At 42.4% G+C, this 17,471-nt stretch overlaps 1 protein-coding gene across 1 annotated transcript in view; it reads right to left on the reverse strand.

Moving 5' to 3' along the window:
• LOC309550856 (protein unc-93 homolog A-like) overlaps positions 1-17,471 on the reverse strand; it is a gene marked incomplete at both ends in the record, with an annotated part of 436,926 nt that overhangs the window by 322,235 nt on the left and 97,220 nt on the right. Inside the window, one exon of the mRNA XM_082251218.1 lies at positions 2,388-2,569. Coding sequence (XP_082107344.1) covers positions 2,388-2,569 — 182 coding nt within the window. The remainder of the gene's footprint in view (positions 1-2,387; positions 2,570-17,471) is intronic.

The following is a 17,471-nucleotide window of genomic DNA, read 5'->3' on the forward strand; positions in this document are numbered from 1 at the left end:
TGGTTGTTGCAATACTAGTTAGTTTATTATGTTTCTGCTCTCTTTACTTTCCTGAAAACCTGTAGTGGTAGCAGGATAGATTAGCATGATGAAGAGGGAAGCAATGTGAAATCACACAGTAATCATTAGGATGATTTTCAAACAGGAAAAGTCTAACAATACCAGAGAACAATGTACATGCTTATTAACCTCAACCTCAACCTCCATATATATGCATGGGGAGGTAAAAATGGACTTTAAATAAGCCTGGTCAGTGGCTACGGTAGTGATCTTAATCTTCTATTACAATTTTGACATGTTTCCTGTTTTCCTAGCTTTTGTGAGTGTGTATTTAATTTTTTTTTTTTTTTAGTGTGGTTCAAAAATACTGTGCTAAATCATTATTAATGTGCCTTGGCCATCTTCCTTTTTTTGGGGGGAAAGTATCACCATTTCCTAGAATGCAAAAACAGTCACACAATTTACAACTCCTATGACACAGTTTGGAGCTATTATGGACAAAGAACATGTTTAATGGACAGGTTTTTGTTTTATAGTTCATCCATCTACACAGTCACATTACTGGTGTGCTTTGTCAAGTTCCAGATTCCAGTGCAGCATGCATTGATATTTACATATAGTTACATAGTTACATAGTATTTGAGGTTGAATAAAGACATCAGTCCATCCTGCTTGTGGCCTGCTCATTTCCCATAACCCTGAATGTTGTAATTAGTGAAATACAAGTCCAAGAGTCTTTTAAAAGTAGCCATACTCCCCGCAGCTACCACCAATTGTGGAAGAGAGTTCCACATTCTCACCGCCCTTACAGTGAAGAACCCCTTACACAGCTTAAGGTCAAACCGCCTCTCCTCTAATCTCATTGTGTGGTCGCGTGTATTCTTGCACTCCTTGGGACTAAATCATTTTCTACCTATGCTAGGATCGCCATTGATGTATTTGTAAACCGCTATCATGTCCCCTCTCAGGCATCTCCTCTCCAAGGAGAATAAATTAAGTGCTTGCAATCGCTCCTCTTAATTAAGGTCCTCCAATCCCCTAATTAGTTTAATTGCCCTTCTTTGAACTCTTTCCAGTTCCAGCACATCCTTTCTAAGAACTGGAGAGAATACTGCAGATGTGGTCAGACCATGGTTTTATAAAATGTCAGGATTATAGCTTTATCTTTGGAGTATATCCCCTTCCTTATGAATGCTAATATTCTGCTGCCTTTGACAGCTGCAGCTTGACATTGCATGCTACTACTTTGTCTATCTTCCACTAGAACCCCCAAATCCTTCTCCATTCTGGATTCCCCCAGAGGTCCCCCCTAGAGTTTATGTTTTTTGCCCACAAGTGTAATACCTTACACTTCTCTACATTAAATCTCATTTGTCACGTAGTTGCCCAGTCTGTTATTTTGTTCAGGTCATTCTGTAAGATTTCTATAGCTTGATGAGATGTTATTGCCCTACATGTCTTTGTGTCACCAGCAAAAACTGAAATTGAGCTACTGATTCCATCCTCTATGTTATTGATGAATACATTAAACAAAATTTGTCCCAGGACTGAGCCCTGGGGGACTCCACTTACCACTCCAGAGCAGTCTGAGTACGCGTTATTTATCACCACGTCTTTGGACACACCCATGTAACCAGTTTTCTATCCAAGAACAAACCTTGAGGTCAATGCCTGCAGACCTTAGCTTGTATATTAAGTGTTTGTGGGGAACAGTGTAGAATGGCTTAGCGAAATCCAGATACACCACATCCACAGGTCTCCCCATATCTAGCTCACAGCTAACCCCCTAGTAAAATCTGTGGCAGATTGGTTTTACAAGAACGTCCTTTTGTAAACCCATGCTGATTACTGCTGATGATACTGTCGTCCTTAGCAAATTCTTGTATGTAGTCCCTTATCAACCCTTCCAGTAATTTAAAACCATAATTTAACAGGACTTGTTTGGAAAAACAAGTGATATATGAAATTTGTCACCCAGGAGAAGCTGAACTTTAATCTTTTTCCAGCTACAATTATCAGGGGGATTTTTACATCCCACTTTATCTGCAACCTAAAATAAAACATTTTGACTAAAGTTAAACTTTAATATCCTTGTCATAAATGATGTGGATGCATGCTGAATTTTAAAAATATATTACAATAAAAATGAATACAATAAGAAAAATAAAAAATCATATGTACATTAAATCACCTAAACCTGTTTGTAATTGTCCTTTTACTTCCTTCTTTAAATTTGAAAAATGTATTCACTATTATCTGTGTATCAGAACTACTGTGCATCATATTTTCAGTTAGTAAATCCTACTAATTAAAAAGAAGGCACTTTACTTCTACAGTTAATTACAGATGATAAAAAGAAATGTCATATGTGTATACAGCATACATACCAGCTTGGATAGAAGTTGCAAAGGCTGTAGGAAATGAAACAAAACATAGAAGCCACGATGGTCCACTTGCAACCGATTTTCTTAATGAGCAAAGGAGGCAGCAATAATGAAGAGAGGCTAAGGGACACATACATCACACTAAGTGATGCAACACCAAGTCCTTCAATCCTATTGAGGCTACTCTGTGTAAAAAAATAAATAAATAATTAATAATAATAATAATAATATAAATAATATATATAATGTAAAACAGCATTTCCCTTGTTCAAGTAACTTTGTATATAACTGATACAGTGCTTGATTTTATCACATATGAATATTTTATAGCTGGTTTAGGAAACAAACAGAGTATGTATTCTAGCAATTAATCAGTAGTTAATATTCCTATAATATTTGTAACTCCGAAAAAGATGGCAGCTTCTGAACCTATGTAGCTCAGCAGGAGGTTATGCATGACTCCCTGGATGAGTTCACAGCAGGGTTTAAATTTGTAGCAGACTTGCAGGATCTTGTGGTTTATTTAAAAAGTCTTTATAAAACTTTGTGCTATTTGGAGTTTTTTTGTAATTAAAGTGAAAGTTTTATAAGGATAAAACACTATTGGCCTTTCTTACATTTATATGTGAATGGCATTCTGGAGGAGCCGGATAAGAGGAGAAAGCAGCATTCCTAATACAGAGATCTGGAAGGTGGATGATTGGTCCCCTTGTGAAGGTTAAGAAAATGTTTGGATCATACTTGGATATATGATCCAAAATCCCAGGTAAGAGTACAACTGGTGGGGGTTGCACAAAGCATGAAGCATGTTTGGCACACTAAAGTGGATGATATTTAAAAGGGTACCATAGAACTAAGTGGATTATAATTTTAAGTCTGTTTTATATATATATATATATATATATATATATATATATATATATATATATATATATATATTTTTTTTTTTAACTATTTTTTGCTTGGAAAGCACGTATGTACAATATATAATTCTTGTAATTTGGAGGATTTATATGTCACTGCATATTTTGAAGCGAAAGACGTTTTGATTACTGTTTTATATTATCACAATGCAATATTTAAAAATCTCTATGTAGATATATATATATTTGTTTTACTTTTTTTTTTTTTGCTTGGAAAGCACATATGGACCATATATAATTCTTGTACTTTGGAGGATTTATATGTCACCACCGCATATTTTGAAGTGAAAGACGTTTTGATTACTGTTTTATATCATCCCAATGCAATATTTAAAAATCTCTATGTAGATATATTTGTAGTGGAGCGCGGCACCATTGATATATTTAAGTCTTTGTTTATTCACATGTTAATGAGAGTGTGGGAGGAGTGAGCGATTCACCTAATTAATATTCATTGCAATATTTACATCACAATACTTTATATAATTTTTTTTCTTCGGGTCCACATAGCAGCCTGCAGTACTCAATATCATATTATTTTAAAAGGATAACATTTAGTTTGCTGGATTTAAGATTATTGAATATTCAATTTGTGTATATATTTACTGGCTATTGCAAGATCTGACAGTTGAGCAATAAAAAGCTCTTTTACAGCTGTCTAGTAATTTGATGCATCACCTTTTAAATAACAGAACAGGAACAGCCCAAAGGAAAAGCCTCACACCTAATTGACATGTATAATACACAATTCTTTCATGTTACACTTTTTTAAATTACAAGAATTATCACAGTTTAAAGTGACTGATTATAGCATAATACACTAAATGTCTCAGCGTTCACATTAATAATGCTTTTTGCAGAAGGAGATTAGGGTTTTCATTCATAATCATAATATACACACAACTATGTTATTATGACTAATCTTTAACTCTATGTATCATTGTTTATTAAAAAAGTGCAAGAGAGCAATTTTCACTTACAGGGACCAGTGATGCTTTACACAACTTAATTAAACTAGTGTAGCTTTGGTATTTAAAAAGATAAATGCATGTTTAATTATGAGAAAGCTGCTTACACATATGTGCTGTACACATCATTCCTGTTCATTTGGTTTTGTCATTATGGGTTACTTATGTTAATAATGTAGGTTTAACCCAATAAATACTATTTGTCATTTTGGTCTTAGGCTCTAATAGCAGAAAGCTGGTAACTAGAGATGGCCTTGAGGTTCGCCCGGCAGTCAGTTCATGGCGAATTTTTCTTGTTCGCTACCCGCCAAATTTGCGAACACATGGCGTTGTTCGCGGCGGCCATATTAGTTTACATTGGGGAGAACTTTGACCCATGACACAGCCGTCAGGTGCAACGGGACAGCCAATTAAAACCTTTCAGCACATGGACATGCCCCCTACCCTATAAATAGACCTGAGCTGTCGGCCATTTCACATTCTGCTTTTTGTCAGCGTAGGGAGAGGTCAGCTGTATGCGTCAGGGAGAGATTGCCAGACACAAATAGCTCTGTTAAGATCCACAAATGTCCTTTTCAGGGCTGGTATTTCGGTATAGGTCTACTAGTATCTTTTCAGGTTAGGGGCAGGTATCCAGTCAGTGCTTTAGGGGCAGTTAGAGATCGGCAGCAGTCACACAAATCGCTCTGTTAATGTCCACAAAAGTCCTTTTCAGGGCTGGTATTTCGGTATAGGTCCAGTCTCTTTTCAGGTTAGGGACAGGTATCCAGACTGTGCTTTAGGGGCAGTTAGAGATCGGCAGCAGTTACACAAATCGCTCTGTTAATGTCCACAAAAGTAATTTAAAGGGCTGCAATTTTTTTAGTATTGCTTAGCAGTGCACTATATGGGGGGGGGGGGGGGGGTAATCCACAGTATAATATACTTTGTAGAAAGAATATTATAGTGAATTAGTACTATTATTGTGCACTGTGCAGCATTGTGACAGTTGTGGTGACTGAGCGTTGCTGCAGCAATACTACAAACAGTGACAAAAGCACTTATAATGTATTATAACTGGTGTGATAGACCAATGCCCCCCCCCCCCCAATACCACATATTGAAGTGGGGTGTTATTTAACAGTATAATTTTCTAAGAGTGTATTTTAGTCCTGAAAAACTTGGCCTCTCTTGCTGTGTTAACTGGGTTACACACAGTGACAACAGTTACTGGCCAATTATTTGTAGAACTGTTGTAATAAACCTGTGGCTAGTGATGGACGAACATCGGCCGGGGCGATTCGCGAACGCCAGCTGCAAATTTTTTCAAAAGTCAGCGAACTTTAATGGGAGGCGAACTTCTTAAACCTTTAGGTCATATTTGCAGCCACAAAAGATGTACTAGCTGTGCACGAATAGTCCCAGCACATGGACAATGTCATAACAGAAGTATTGCAATTGAAAAAGTTGCCCTAAATGTTTTTTTTTTTACAGCAAAAAATATATATATTTTTTTCATAAATCAGCCAGAACTGACAACAGCCGGTAAATACATTGTCTAATACATATAGGGTCCATTCACACATCTGTAAAATGGGTCCGCAATTTGGCGGAACCTTTACAGACCCATTGTTTTTCATTTCCAGTCTGAAAAATTAGGCATTCACAGGATAAAGAAGTAAGTGTCGGCCATTCCAGGCCCCAAAAATTAACCCACATGCGTTTACCTGATAGCTAAGAACGTAGTATTCTGTGGCTGAAGGTACATTAGGCATTCACAGGTAACAGAAGTAAGTGTCGGACAAAAAAGGCACCAAAAAATAGCCCACATGGGTTTACTTGACAGCTAAGAATGTAGTATTCTGTGGCTGAAAGTACATTAGGCATTCACAGGCCACAGAAGTAAGTGTCGCCCATTCCAGGCCCCAAACATTAGCCCACATGGGTTTACCTGACAGCTAAGTACGTAGTATTCTGTGGCTGGAGGTACATCAGGCATTCACACAGTATACAGAAGTAAGTGTCGACCTGTATAGGCTGCAAAAATTAGCTCACATGGTTTGAACTGACAGAAAAAAACATAGTTTTTGATGGCTAGAGGTACGGTAGGCGTTCACAGTACACAGAACCTGTAAGTTCTGGCCTGTATAGGCTCCAAAAATTAGCTCACATGGTTTGAACTGACAGCAAAAAACTTAGTTTTTGATGGCTAGAGGTATGGTAGGCGTTCACAGTACACAGAACCGTAAGTGTCAGCCTGTATAGGCTCCAAAAATTAGCTCACATGGTTTGAACTGACAGCTAAGAACTTAGTATTTGGTGGCTGGAGGTACATTAGGCATTCACAGAAAAAATAATTGTCGGCCCTGAAAGGCCCCAAAAATTTGCCATTCAATGGACATGAAATGCCTTTTATGCCGCTATATGTAGCGAAGCCAAGGACCAGGAATTGTTGTGGGTGGAGGAATTTCGATGAAACCTGGTCTACTGGTCACATGTGTTGAATTCCTCAGAGATCCATGCCTCATTCATTTTTATAAATGTGAGGTTGTCTACACTGTCATGAGCTAGGCGAGTGCGCTTATCGGTCACGATCCCCCCTGCTGCGCTGAACGTCCTTTCGGACAGGACACTGGATGGGGGGCAAGCCAACATTTCCATTGCAAATTGTGAAAGCTCTGGCCAGAGGTCAAGCCTGCCCACCCAGTAGTCCAGGGGTTCATCACTCCTCAGAGCGTCCACATCAGCCGTTAACCCGATGTAGTCGGACACCTGTCGGTCTAGACGTGCCCTCATGCTGGATCGGGAATACAGCTGTCGATGGTTCGGCTGAAAGAAGGATCTCATATCTGAAGTGACCAAGACATCTTCCAACCGCCCTCTTCTTGCAGGCGCTGTTGGATTGCTACCCGCAACTGTCTCTCTGTGACTGGAAATTCCTCTGCCAGCGCACGAATGCAGCATTTCCCGCAGCAAGGCCTGGAAGTGCTGCATTCTGACCGCCCTCTGTGATTGTGGTAACATTTCCGCCATTTTGTGTTTGTACCTGGGGTCTAAGTACGTTGCCACCCACTACTGGTCCATGGCCTTTATGCGTTTTATAGGGGGGTCCCCCTTAAAACACTGCAACATGTAGGCCCCCATTCCCACTAAACTGGAAGCGGTTTAGTGGCCTGCTTCCAGCTCATCATCCAGGATAATGTTGTCCTCGTTCTCCTCCCCCCATCCACGGATAACACAAGGGATCCCAGAAAGGTTAAAAGCATGCTCTTCTTGCTCCTCCTCATCCCCCCCAGCACCATCCTCCTCCTCTGACTCCTCTTCAGACTTCTGCTGTTGATTTGTCTCAGATAGAGTAGCACCCCCTGGGAATTCATTCAACATTGCCACTTCCTGCTCCTCGACGGCTTGATCAATGACACAACGCAATGCACGCTCTAGAAAGAAGGCGTAAGGTATGATGTCACTTATGGCACACTGGATGTGACTTACCAGTTTGGTGATCTCATCGAATGGCCGCAGAAGTCTGCATGCGTCCCACATGAGCAGCAACTAGCGAGGTGAAAAAAACCCAAGCTCCCCAGAACCTGTCCTGCCGCCGAGTTCGAACAGGTAGTCATTAACTGCACATTTCTGCTGGAGCAGCCTATCGTGCATATGCAACGCTGAGTTCCATCGCGTCGGGCAGTTACAAATAAGACGCCTGAGGGGCAGGTTGTGTGGCCGCTGAATCTCAGCAAGGCGAGCCATGGCTGTGTAAGATCTTCGGAAATGGCCCGTGATTTTCCTGGCCTGCCGTAAGACGTCCTGGCAAAGAATCGCTGCACCTCCAAGTTCAGGACGTGTGCCATGCATGGCACGTGTGTTATTTTACCCTGTTTCAGCGCGCTCAGCAGATTGGCTTCGTTATCGCACACCACTTTACAAACTGACAAATTCAGCGGTGTCAGCCACTGATCTGCCTGTGAACACAAAGCTGAAAGGAGTGTAGGACCAGTGTGGCTCTTGGCTTCCAGGCACAACAGACACAGCACAGCATGGCAAGCAACGTCTCACCTGCCATGTGGAATAGGTTCTGGGGATCTTGGGCTAGCGCAGGAGAAAAGACGGTAGCAGTCTAAGAGGAGGAGTCAGCCGAGGAGGAGAGGGAGGATGGAGGAGAGGAGAAGAAGAGGCAGGCCTGCTTGCAATCCGTGGCGGTACAACTAAATCTACACGGGTGCCACGGGTTGCATGCTTAACGACCGTCAGAAAGTTCACCCAGTGGGCAGTAAAAGTGATATACCTTCCCTGCCCGTGTTTGCTAGACCATGTGTCTGTGTAGATAACACCCCGCTTCAATCTGTGGTATTGGAGGGCCACAGGTTTATCATACCAGTTCTACAAATAATTGGCCAGTAGCTGTTGTCAATGTGTGTAGCACAGTTAACACAGCAAAAAACTTTTTGCAGGACTAAAATACAATCTTAGAAAAGTATACTGTTAAATAACACCCCACATCAATATGCGGGTGAACCGCAAGGCCATCTCTACTGTGAACGCCTACTGTACCTCTAGCCATCATATACTATGTTCTTTACTGTCAGTTCAACCCATGTGAGCTCATGTTTGCAGCCTAAACAGGCCGCCACCAACTTGTGTATACTGTGAACGCCTACTGTACCTCTAGCAATCATATACTACGTTCTTTGCTGTCAGTTCAACCCATGTGAGCTCATGTTTGCGGCCTAAACAGCCCGCCACCAACTTGTGTATACTGTAAACGCCTACTGTACCTCTAGCCATCATATACTACATTCTTTGCTGTCAGTTCCACCCATGTGAGCTCATTTTTGCGGCCTGAACAGCCCGCCACCAACTTGTGTATACTGTGAACGCCTACTGTACCTCTAGCCATCATATACTACGTTCTTTACTGTCAGTTCAACCCATGCGAGCTCATGTTTGCGGCCTAAACAGCCCGCCACCGACTTGTGTATACTGTGAACGCCTACTGTACCTCTAGCAATCATATACTACGTTCTTTACTGTCAGTTCAACCCATGTGAGTTCATTTTTGCAGCCTAAACAGCCCGCCCCCAACTTGTGTATACTGTGAACGCTTACTGTACCTCTTGCCATCATATACTACGTTCTTTGCAGTCAGTTCAACCCATGTGAGCTCATGTTTGCGGCCTAAACAGCCCGCCACCAACTTGTGTATATTGTGAACGCCTAATGTACTTCTAGCTATCATATACTACGTTCTTTACTGTCAGTTCAACCCATGTGAGCTCATGTTTGCGGCCTAAACAGCCCGCCACCGACTTGTGTATACTGTGAACGCCTACTGTACCTCTAGCAATCATATACTATGTTCTTTGCAGTCAGTTCAACCCTTGTGAGCTCATGTTTGTGGCCTAAACAGGCCGCCACCAACTTGTGTATACTGTGAGTGAACGCCCACTGTACCTCTAGCAATCATATACTACGTTCTTTACTGTCAGTTCAACCCATGTGAGCTCATGTTTGCGGCCTAAACAGCCCACCACCAACATGTTTATACTGTGAATGCCTACTGTACCTCTAGCCATCATATACTATGTTCTTTACTGTCAGTTCAACCTATGTGAGCTCATGTTTGCGGCCTAAACAGGCCGCCACCAACTTGTGTATACTGTGAACGCCTACTGTACCTATAGCCATCAAAAACTAAGTTTTTTGCTGTCAGTTCAAACCATGTGAGCTAATTTTTGGAGCCTATCTGAGTATACTTTTACAAGTGTATTTGTGTCCTGCAACAATACTGCCTCTTCTGCTGAGTTAAGTCTAGTACACACAGTGCCAAACTCACTGGCCAATTTTTTGAACAACTGGTGTGATAAACCAGTGGCTCCCCAATACCACATATTGATGTGGGGTATAATCTGAGTATACTTTCATAAGTGTATTTGTGTTCTGCAACAATATTGCCTCTTCTGCTGCGTTAAGTCTGGTACACACAGTGCCAAACTCACTGGCCAATTTTTTGAACAACTGGTGTGATAAACCAGTGGCACCCCAATACCACATATTGACGTGGGGTGTAATCTGAGTATACTTTCATAAGTGTATTTGTGTCCTACAACAATTTTGCCTCTTCTGCTGAGTTAAGTCTGATACAGTGCCAAACTCACTGGCCAATTTTTTTGAACAAGTGGTGTGATAGACCAGTGGCCCCCCAATAGCACATATTGAAGCGGGGTGTTATTTACTAGTATACTTTTCTAAGATTGTATTTTAGCCCTGCAAAAATTTTGCCTCTTTTGCTGTGTTAACTGTGCTATACACATTGACAACAGATACTGGCCAATTATTTGTAGAACTGGTGTGACAAACCTGTGGCCCCCCAATACCACAGATTGAAGCGGGGTGTAATCTACACAGACACATGGTCTAGAAAACATGGGCAGGGAAGGTATATCACTTTTACTGCCCACTGGGTGAACCTTCTGACGGCCGTTAAGCATGCAACCCGTGGCACCCGTGTAGATTTAGTTGTACCGCCACGGATTGCAAGCAGGCCTGCCTCTTCTTCTCCTCCTCCTCCATCCTCCCTCTCCTCCTCGGCTGACTCCTCCTCTTCCACTGCTACCGTCTCTTCTCCTGCGCCGCCCAAGATCCCCAGAACCTATTCCACATGCCAGGTGAGACGTTGCTTGCCATGCTGTGCTGTGTCTGCTGTGCCTGGAAGCCAAGAGCCACAATGGTCCTGCACTCCTTTCAGCTTTGCGTTCACAGGCAGATTAGTGGCTGACACCGCTGAATTTGTCAGTTGGTAAAGTGGTGTGCGACAACGGTGCCAATCTGCTGAGCGCTCTGAAACAGGGCAAAATAACACACGTGCCATGCATGGCACACATCCTGAACTTGGCAGTGCAGCGATTCTTTGCCAAATACCCTGGGGTCCAGGACATCTTGCGAAAGGCCAGGAAAATCTCGTGCCATTTCCGAAGATCTTACACAGCCATGGCTTGCCTTGCTGAGATTCAGCGGTGACACAACCTGCCCCTCAGGCGTCTTATTTGTGACTGCCCGAGACGATGGAATTCAACGTTGCATATGCTCGATAGGCTGCTCCAGCAGAAACGTGCAGTTAATGACTACCTGTTTGAATTTGGAGGCAGGACAGGTTCTGGGGAGCTTGAGTTTTTTTCACCTCACCAGTGGCTGCTCATGCGGGATGCATGCAGACTTCTGCGGCCATTCGATGAGATCACCAAACTGGTCAGTCACGGCCAGTGCGCCATAAGTGACATCATACCTTACGCCTTCTTTCTGGAGCGTGCATTGCGTTGTGTCATTGATCAAGCCGTTGAGGAGCAGGAAGATCAGGAAGTCGCAACGTTGAATGAATTCCCAGGGGGTGCTACTCCATCTGAGACAAATCAACAGCAGGAGTCTGAAGAGGAGTCAGAGGAGGAGGATGGTGCTGGGGGGGGGGGTGAGAAGGAGCAAGAAGAGCATGCTTTAAACCTAAAATAAATGGACTATTGATTGTCTGCTGTATGATCAGCAGTGTCTGCCCAGCAGTAGGTTGGGACAGACTCCCTAGGTAGGTTCCTGTGTGTGAAGGTAGATGCCCACAGTGGCCAGGGTTTATTTTATTTTATGTTTGTTTTGAATTATGCTGTTTTTGATGCTTGCACTTGTGTGAAGAAAATTGCAAGAATAAACCATAGACTGTTGTTTTCAACTACTCCTCAGCTATCTCTCTGTGTAACGAACCCCCCCAAGGGGTCACCCTCTCTCGCTACCGAGCTAATCTCTCACATATGGTGGAAGATTGCATTGGGCAGAAGCAGAGATCCTGCAAGAGAGAGAAAAGCTACTTGCTTTAAAGAGACAGTGCTCTCAATTTTTTGCTGGACTTTGATAAATGTATTGGGGAGTAACTGAAGATGGGGCGGGCAAAGCTCCGGAAAGAAGCAAAGATGGCTGAGATGAGAGACCGAATTCTATAGATGGAGGGGATATTACCGCCTGAACGAGCCCCATACATGCCTGAACAGAGTCTGCTGAGGGGAAAGGCTGTTGTCCCTAGCAACACTGGTGCAAATGGACCAGTTATGGAGATGCAGTGTTCTCAGATGGAAAGTAAACCCAAAATGGAGGAGATGCTGAAACAACTGATTATATTGAATGCAGCTCAACAGCAGGCAAATGCAGCTCAACAGCAGGCAAATGCGGATTTTCAGCGGAGCTTTGCAGCTCAACAACAGGCTCACCAAGAGAGCATTGCAGCTTACCGAGAGGACATGGTAGGCTTGGAACAGAGACACAAATGGAGGCATAGTTTTGGAGGAAACCGAGTCTTTGTGCATGGCTGAGCTGGATGTCTTGAAAAGACAACTGGAAGAAAAGGAACAAGCCCTGGGGTTGCTTAGGATGGAGCAGGAAAAGAATGAACAACTCAGGTCTCAGGTGTTACAGTGGGAAGAATCCACTGCTCTTCTTTTTGTTGAGTTGCAAAAATGTCAAGAGACTATAAGGGAGAAAGATACCATCCTCAGGGAAAAGGAAATTGAAGTTCAGACTTTGCAGGAGCAAAATATGGGTGATATGTTTGAGTTGCGTAATCAGCTGGCACAAAGTCTTCAGTCTTTAGAAGCTACCAAAATAGACCTGCAAAATGTACAAGAACAGATTGTCTCTCTGAAAACTACTTTGTCTCTCAGCTCCAAGGAGAAAAATGAGGGGGAGAAAATACACAAAGCAGAATTAAAAAAACTCAAGCAGCATCTTAAAGAGTGGAAGGACAAGTCTCAAAAACTTGTAGAAGAGGTGCAGACACAGACCGATATTCAGAATATGACCTCACTGGAAGATGGTTTAAACCTGGCTACTTTGAATGAGCAGGTGAAAGCTGCAGAGCATCTAGCAAGTGAGAGAGAGGCTAAATTACTGAGTACTGCGTATAAGCTCACCACTTTGAACAATGTGGTAGATGAATTACGTACAGACTGTGAAAGTTGGAAAACGTAAACCCAACGTGTCCAGCAGCAGCTAAAGAAGAAAGAAGACTGTGTGGCAGAATTACATTCTCATTCCCAGAAACTAGCCAATGAGGTGAAGGCTCTTATGCAGGGAAAAGGAGATTCTGAACACAAGAGAAAAAAAGTAGAGGCACAGCTTCAAGAATTTCAAGTCAAAGTATCAGAAGGTGACCGATTGTGTGCTAAGCTGTCAGAGAAGGCAAACCGACTGCAGGTTGAGTTGGACAATGTCACAAATCAACTTTCTCAAGCAGATAGCAAATCTAGAAAATTTGCCAAAGATTTCTCTATCTTGGAATCGCAGCTGCAAGACACTCAGGAACTCTTACAGGAAGAGAGATGTCAAAGGCTGAGCTTTAGCACAAAACTCAAACAAATGGAAGATGAGAAAAATGGCTTCCTGAAACAATTAGAAAATGTTGAAGAGGTAAAAAAGTAACTGCAGAAAGACCTTGAAGCCGCTAATCAACGCTATGAGAAAAAAACAGCTGCTTATGACAAGCTTGAGAAGACCAAGACAAGACTTCAGCAGGAATTGGATGAACTGAGTGTGGATCTTGATCACCAGAGTCAGATTGTGTCCAACCTGGAGAAGAAGCAAAAGAAGTTTGGTCAGATGCTTGGTGAGGAGAAGACTGCGTCTGCAAAATATACAGAAGAACGTGACCATGCTGAAGCAGAGGCTCGTGAGAAAGAGAGCAAAGCCCTGTTCTTGGCTCGCTCCTTGGAGGAAGTTCTAGAGCTTAAGGATGAACTAGAAAGAGTTAACAAACAGCTGCATACAGAGATGGAAGATTTAGTCAGCTCCAAGGATGATATTGGGAAAAGCGTTCAGGAGCTAGAAAAGTCTAAGCGAGCCTTAGATCAACAAGTAGAAGAGATGAAGACTCAGTTGGAAGAACTTGAAGAGGAATTACAGGCAACAGAGGATCTGTCCCAAAGATGGGATAGTGTGCCTGATGCAGTTTATAAAAGGATCGGTGTTTTGGGGTCTGTCCTGAGTGAGCATCAGACATTTGATTACATGTTGCTTAAATCATCCCTCTGGATTAAACAGTTCCTTCAAAAACTTCAAGCACTGGAAAATGTATCATTAGAACTTCAGCAAGCAAAGGAGCCGTGTAAGAAAATGATGATTTCTCAGTTCAGGCTGAAAGTCTGGTGAAGAAGGCAAGTGATATAAAGCTTGGAGAAAAAAAGCAAACACCACCTAGTGGAGAAAACTAAGGCTGTTGATGAAAACGTGAAGCAAATTAATAAGTGCCTTTCCGAGAATATTACCAAAATGGAACTGGTGAAAGACAGGTGGCAGAAGTTTGATCGTGATCTTGAGATACATTCCATGTGGAGTTCAGATAAAGAAAAGGAACTAGGTGACCTTGAACTGTCAAATAGTTCAGCAGATATGCAATTCAACCAAATCAAGGAAATACTAATGGAGCTACAAGGGAAAAGTAATGCAATAGCAGAAAGTGCATTGAAGAAACCTGTAATACACTGTGTTGTTGCAGTTCCATGCTTCTTCACTGATGCAGAGAGGAGGCCTGTAATAGATACCACACAGATCGCTGGGCTCAACTGTCTACAGCTAATTAATGAAACTACTGCCTTTGACCCATATGTTGGTGGAAGGAAAGTTGATGATGTTCTGGTTGGCTACTTCTGTGAAGAATTTGGCAAGAAACATAAACTGGATATCAAATCAAATATTAGGCCTTTACTGCGACTCGCTCAGGAGGTGCGAGAAGCTTAAGAAGTTGATGAGTGCAAATGCTTCAGATCTGCCTCTAAATATTGAATGTTTTATGAATGATGTTGATGTCTCTAGAAAAATGAACAGGGGTCACTTTAAAGAAATGTGTGACAGCCTGCTGTCGCAAATTGAAGGCCTTTTGCACAGCATCTTAGAGCAAGCCAAGCTCAAGAAAGAAGATCATTCCCTTTTACAACAAAAAGTCAATGATTGTGTACAGCTGTATGTAGAAGCAACTCAAGTCACAGAAAGACGTCAAGAATCCCTGTCCAAATTAGGAGACTTCTTAAGAATACATGCGGACTCTCTAGGAGTCCTTCAAACCTTAAAAGAAACAGTAGTGGGAGCAGTCAGCGTGGATCAAGACAAAACAGGTCCACTAGAAAAAGTACAGATATTACTTGAAACAAAGCTAAGTGAAGCAGAGGTTCTCAAAGTTTTGTGGAAATCATTTATTGATTGCAGAGAGAGGCGGCTCAAGACTGTTGAAGACATTAAATTTAAGACTAGAAAAATTGAGTTGCCTATGGATCACGGTCCTCCATGGCGGATAGGACAGACGGTTATGCAGGACAAACTTGAGAAGGAGTGAAATGATGCCAAAAATGCAGTTGAGGAATGTGTATATGAGATGAGGGACAAGCTGTGTGGCATTTATGAGAAATCTGTCAATGAAGCTGACGGAAACAGTTTCATTCTGAAGCTTGAAGATACAGAGAATTGGCTATATGAAGATGGAAAGGATCAGCCAAAACAAGTGTATATAGACAAGCTAACGGACTTGAACAAAGGTTAGCATTTGTTAAAGAACTGGAGAGGGAAATTAATTCATATCAGCATGATAGACAGTGGCTGATGGAAAAAGCAAAGCACATTGCTCAGAAGGAGTTATCTCTGGCAGCTGAAGCAGACAAAGAATCGAATGGATTCAACATTACTTGGGAAGATACTAGGAGGCTTATCAGTGAGAGTCAAGAGCAGTGCCTGGCACATGCGTGCCTGGCAACCTGTGTCCCAACCCTAGGGTTGAAACAAGAGGGGGGGGGGGTATGTGACAGGAAGTCAGGTAAATCTGTGGATGTTGTCACAGACAGGAGATACATTTCCACCTGGTTTAGAAAATTCACCAATTACTATAGGGTGTCGGCTGCAGAGGTAGCCAGAAAGGTGTAAGGACGTTGAAAAGACTTCAGCTGTTCAGGATGAGGTAATTAAGGCCTCTATAAGTTATCCAGAGGATGATTACTGATGGCTGCCTCCTGAAGCTGTGTGAGTATAGGAGAGCAGTCAGCTGAATGCCTCCGGAAGCGATGTGCGCTGCGGAGAGCAGTAAGACTGAAGACTTCTCAAGGTGAGGTCATGGATTGTTTTTGTGTGAAGAAAAAGAAATGGACATTTTCTGTGTGAAGAGAAAATAAATGGACTATTGATTGTCTGCTGTATGATCAGCAGTGTCTGCCTGTAATGTTCTGGTACCTCTGGTACCCTTATTTCCACATTTCTCTCTTAATATTGCGTCCCATCTTGCTATCCAAATGGGACGCATACACCTTTAAGGGCAATGACATCATCACCGAGCGCCGCTATGAGCGGCTATTTCAATCGCCGGCTTTCTCTCACTCATTGCTCGTTCAAACTGCATGTTCACCGCACCTTCTCTTGTGAAGCTGGAGCTGCTGGCTATTCCCTTTGCCTGAACTGAACCGGAACCTCGCTGCCGATCCGTATCTCGCTACTGGATCACCTCTCACTACTGAACTTTGTTACTACTACCTATCTAGTGATAAGTACCCCACAGGGGATTCCTTACTAACCTGCACTTCTACTGTCATCTACTGCATATACCAGGACTATCTCTATCTAAGCTATTTCCTATCATCTGCATAGACTGTTAGCTCTTGGGACTACCATCAACTATCCTTGCACTAGGTTACTCTGTCTTGTATACTCCATATGCTGTCCCCTACCATCTGCACTATACTTGACATTAGAACCTATCTGCTTACTACCATCACCTAAACACTCTCCTAATACTACTCCTAGGTGCTAACCATACTATAGCCTGTCTCTCACCTATATACTCTCACATATTCTATCCCTCCATTAACATCAGATTGAGTGTATGTATATTGCATAAACAGGCTGTGCACAGTGATGAAGTCCTGAGAGTTGGATATGTTTGTTCAACAGAATCTCTACACGACTACTGAGTGTGACAATTCTGCAGCTGCAAATCCATCCACTAACAAAAACGCATGAGCGTTACAGATTGAACGAGCCTTAAAAAAATTATGGATTCAGCAGAATTACCCACTCAGGTACTACAATTAAAACAGCAAGTAGATGCATTGATCCTTGCTCTTACAGAGGTAAAAAACGAAAATCAGGCTTTAAGACAGCAGGTTGGCCGTCTCACACAGCTTTCTGTTGCTCAGCCCCGTGAGCCTAAG

Source organism: Pelophylax lessonae, assembly GCF_965119305.1.
Source record: "Pelophylax lessonae genome assembly, chromosome: 3".
In the NCBI taxonomy this organism is placed as follows: Eukaryota; Metazoa; Chordata; class Amphibia; order Anura; family Ranidae; genus Pelophylax; species Pelophylax lessonae.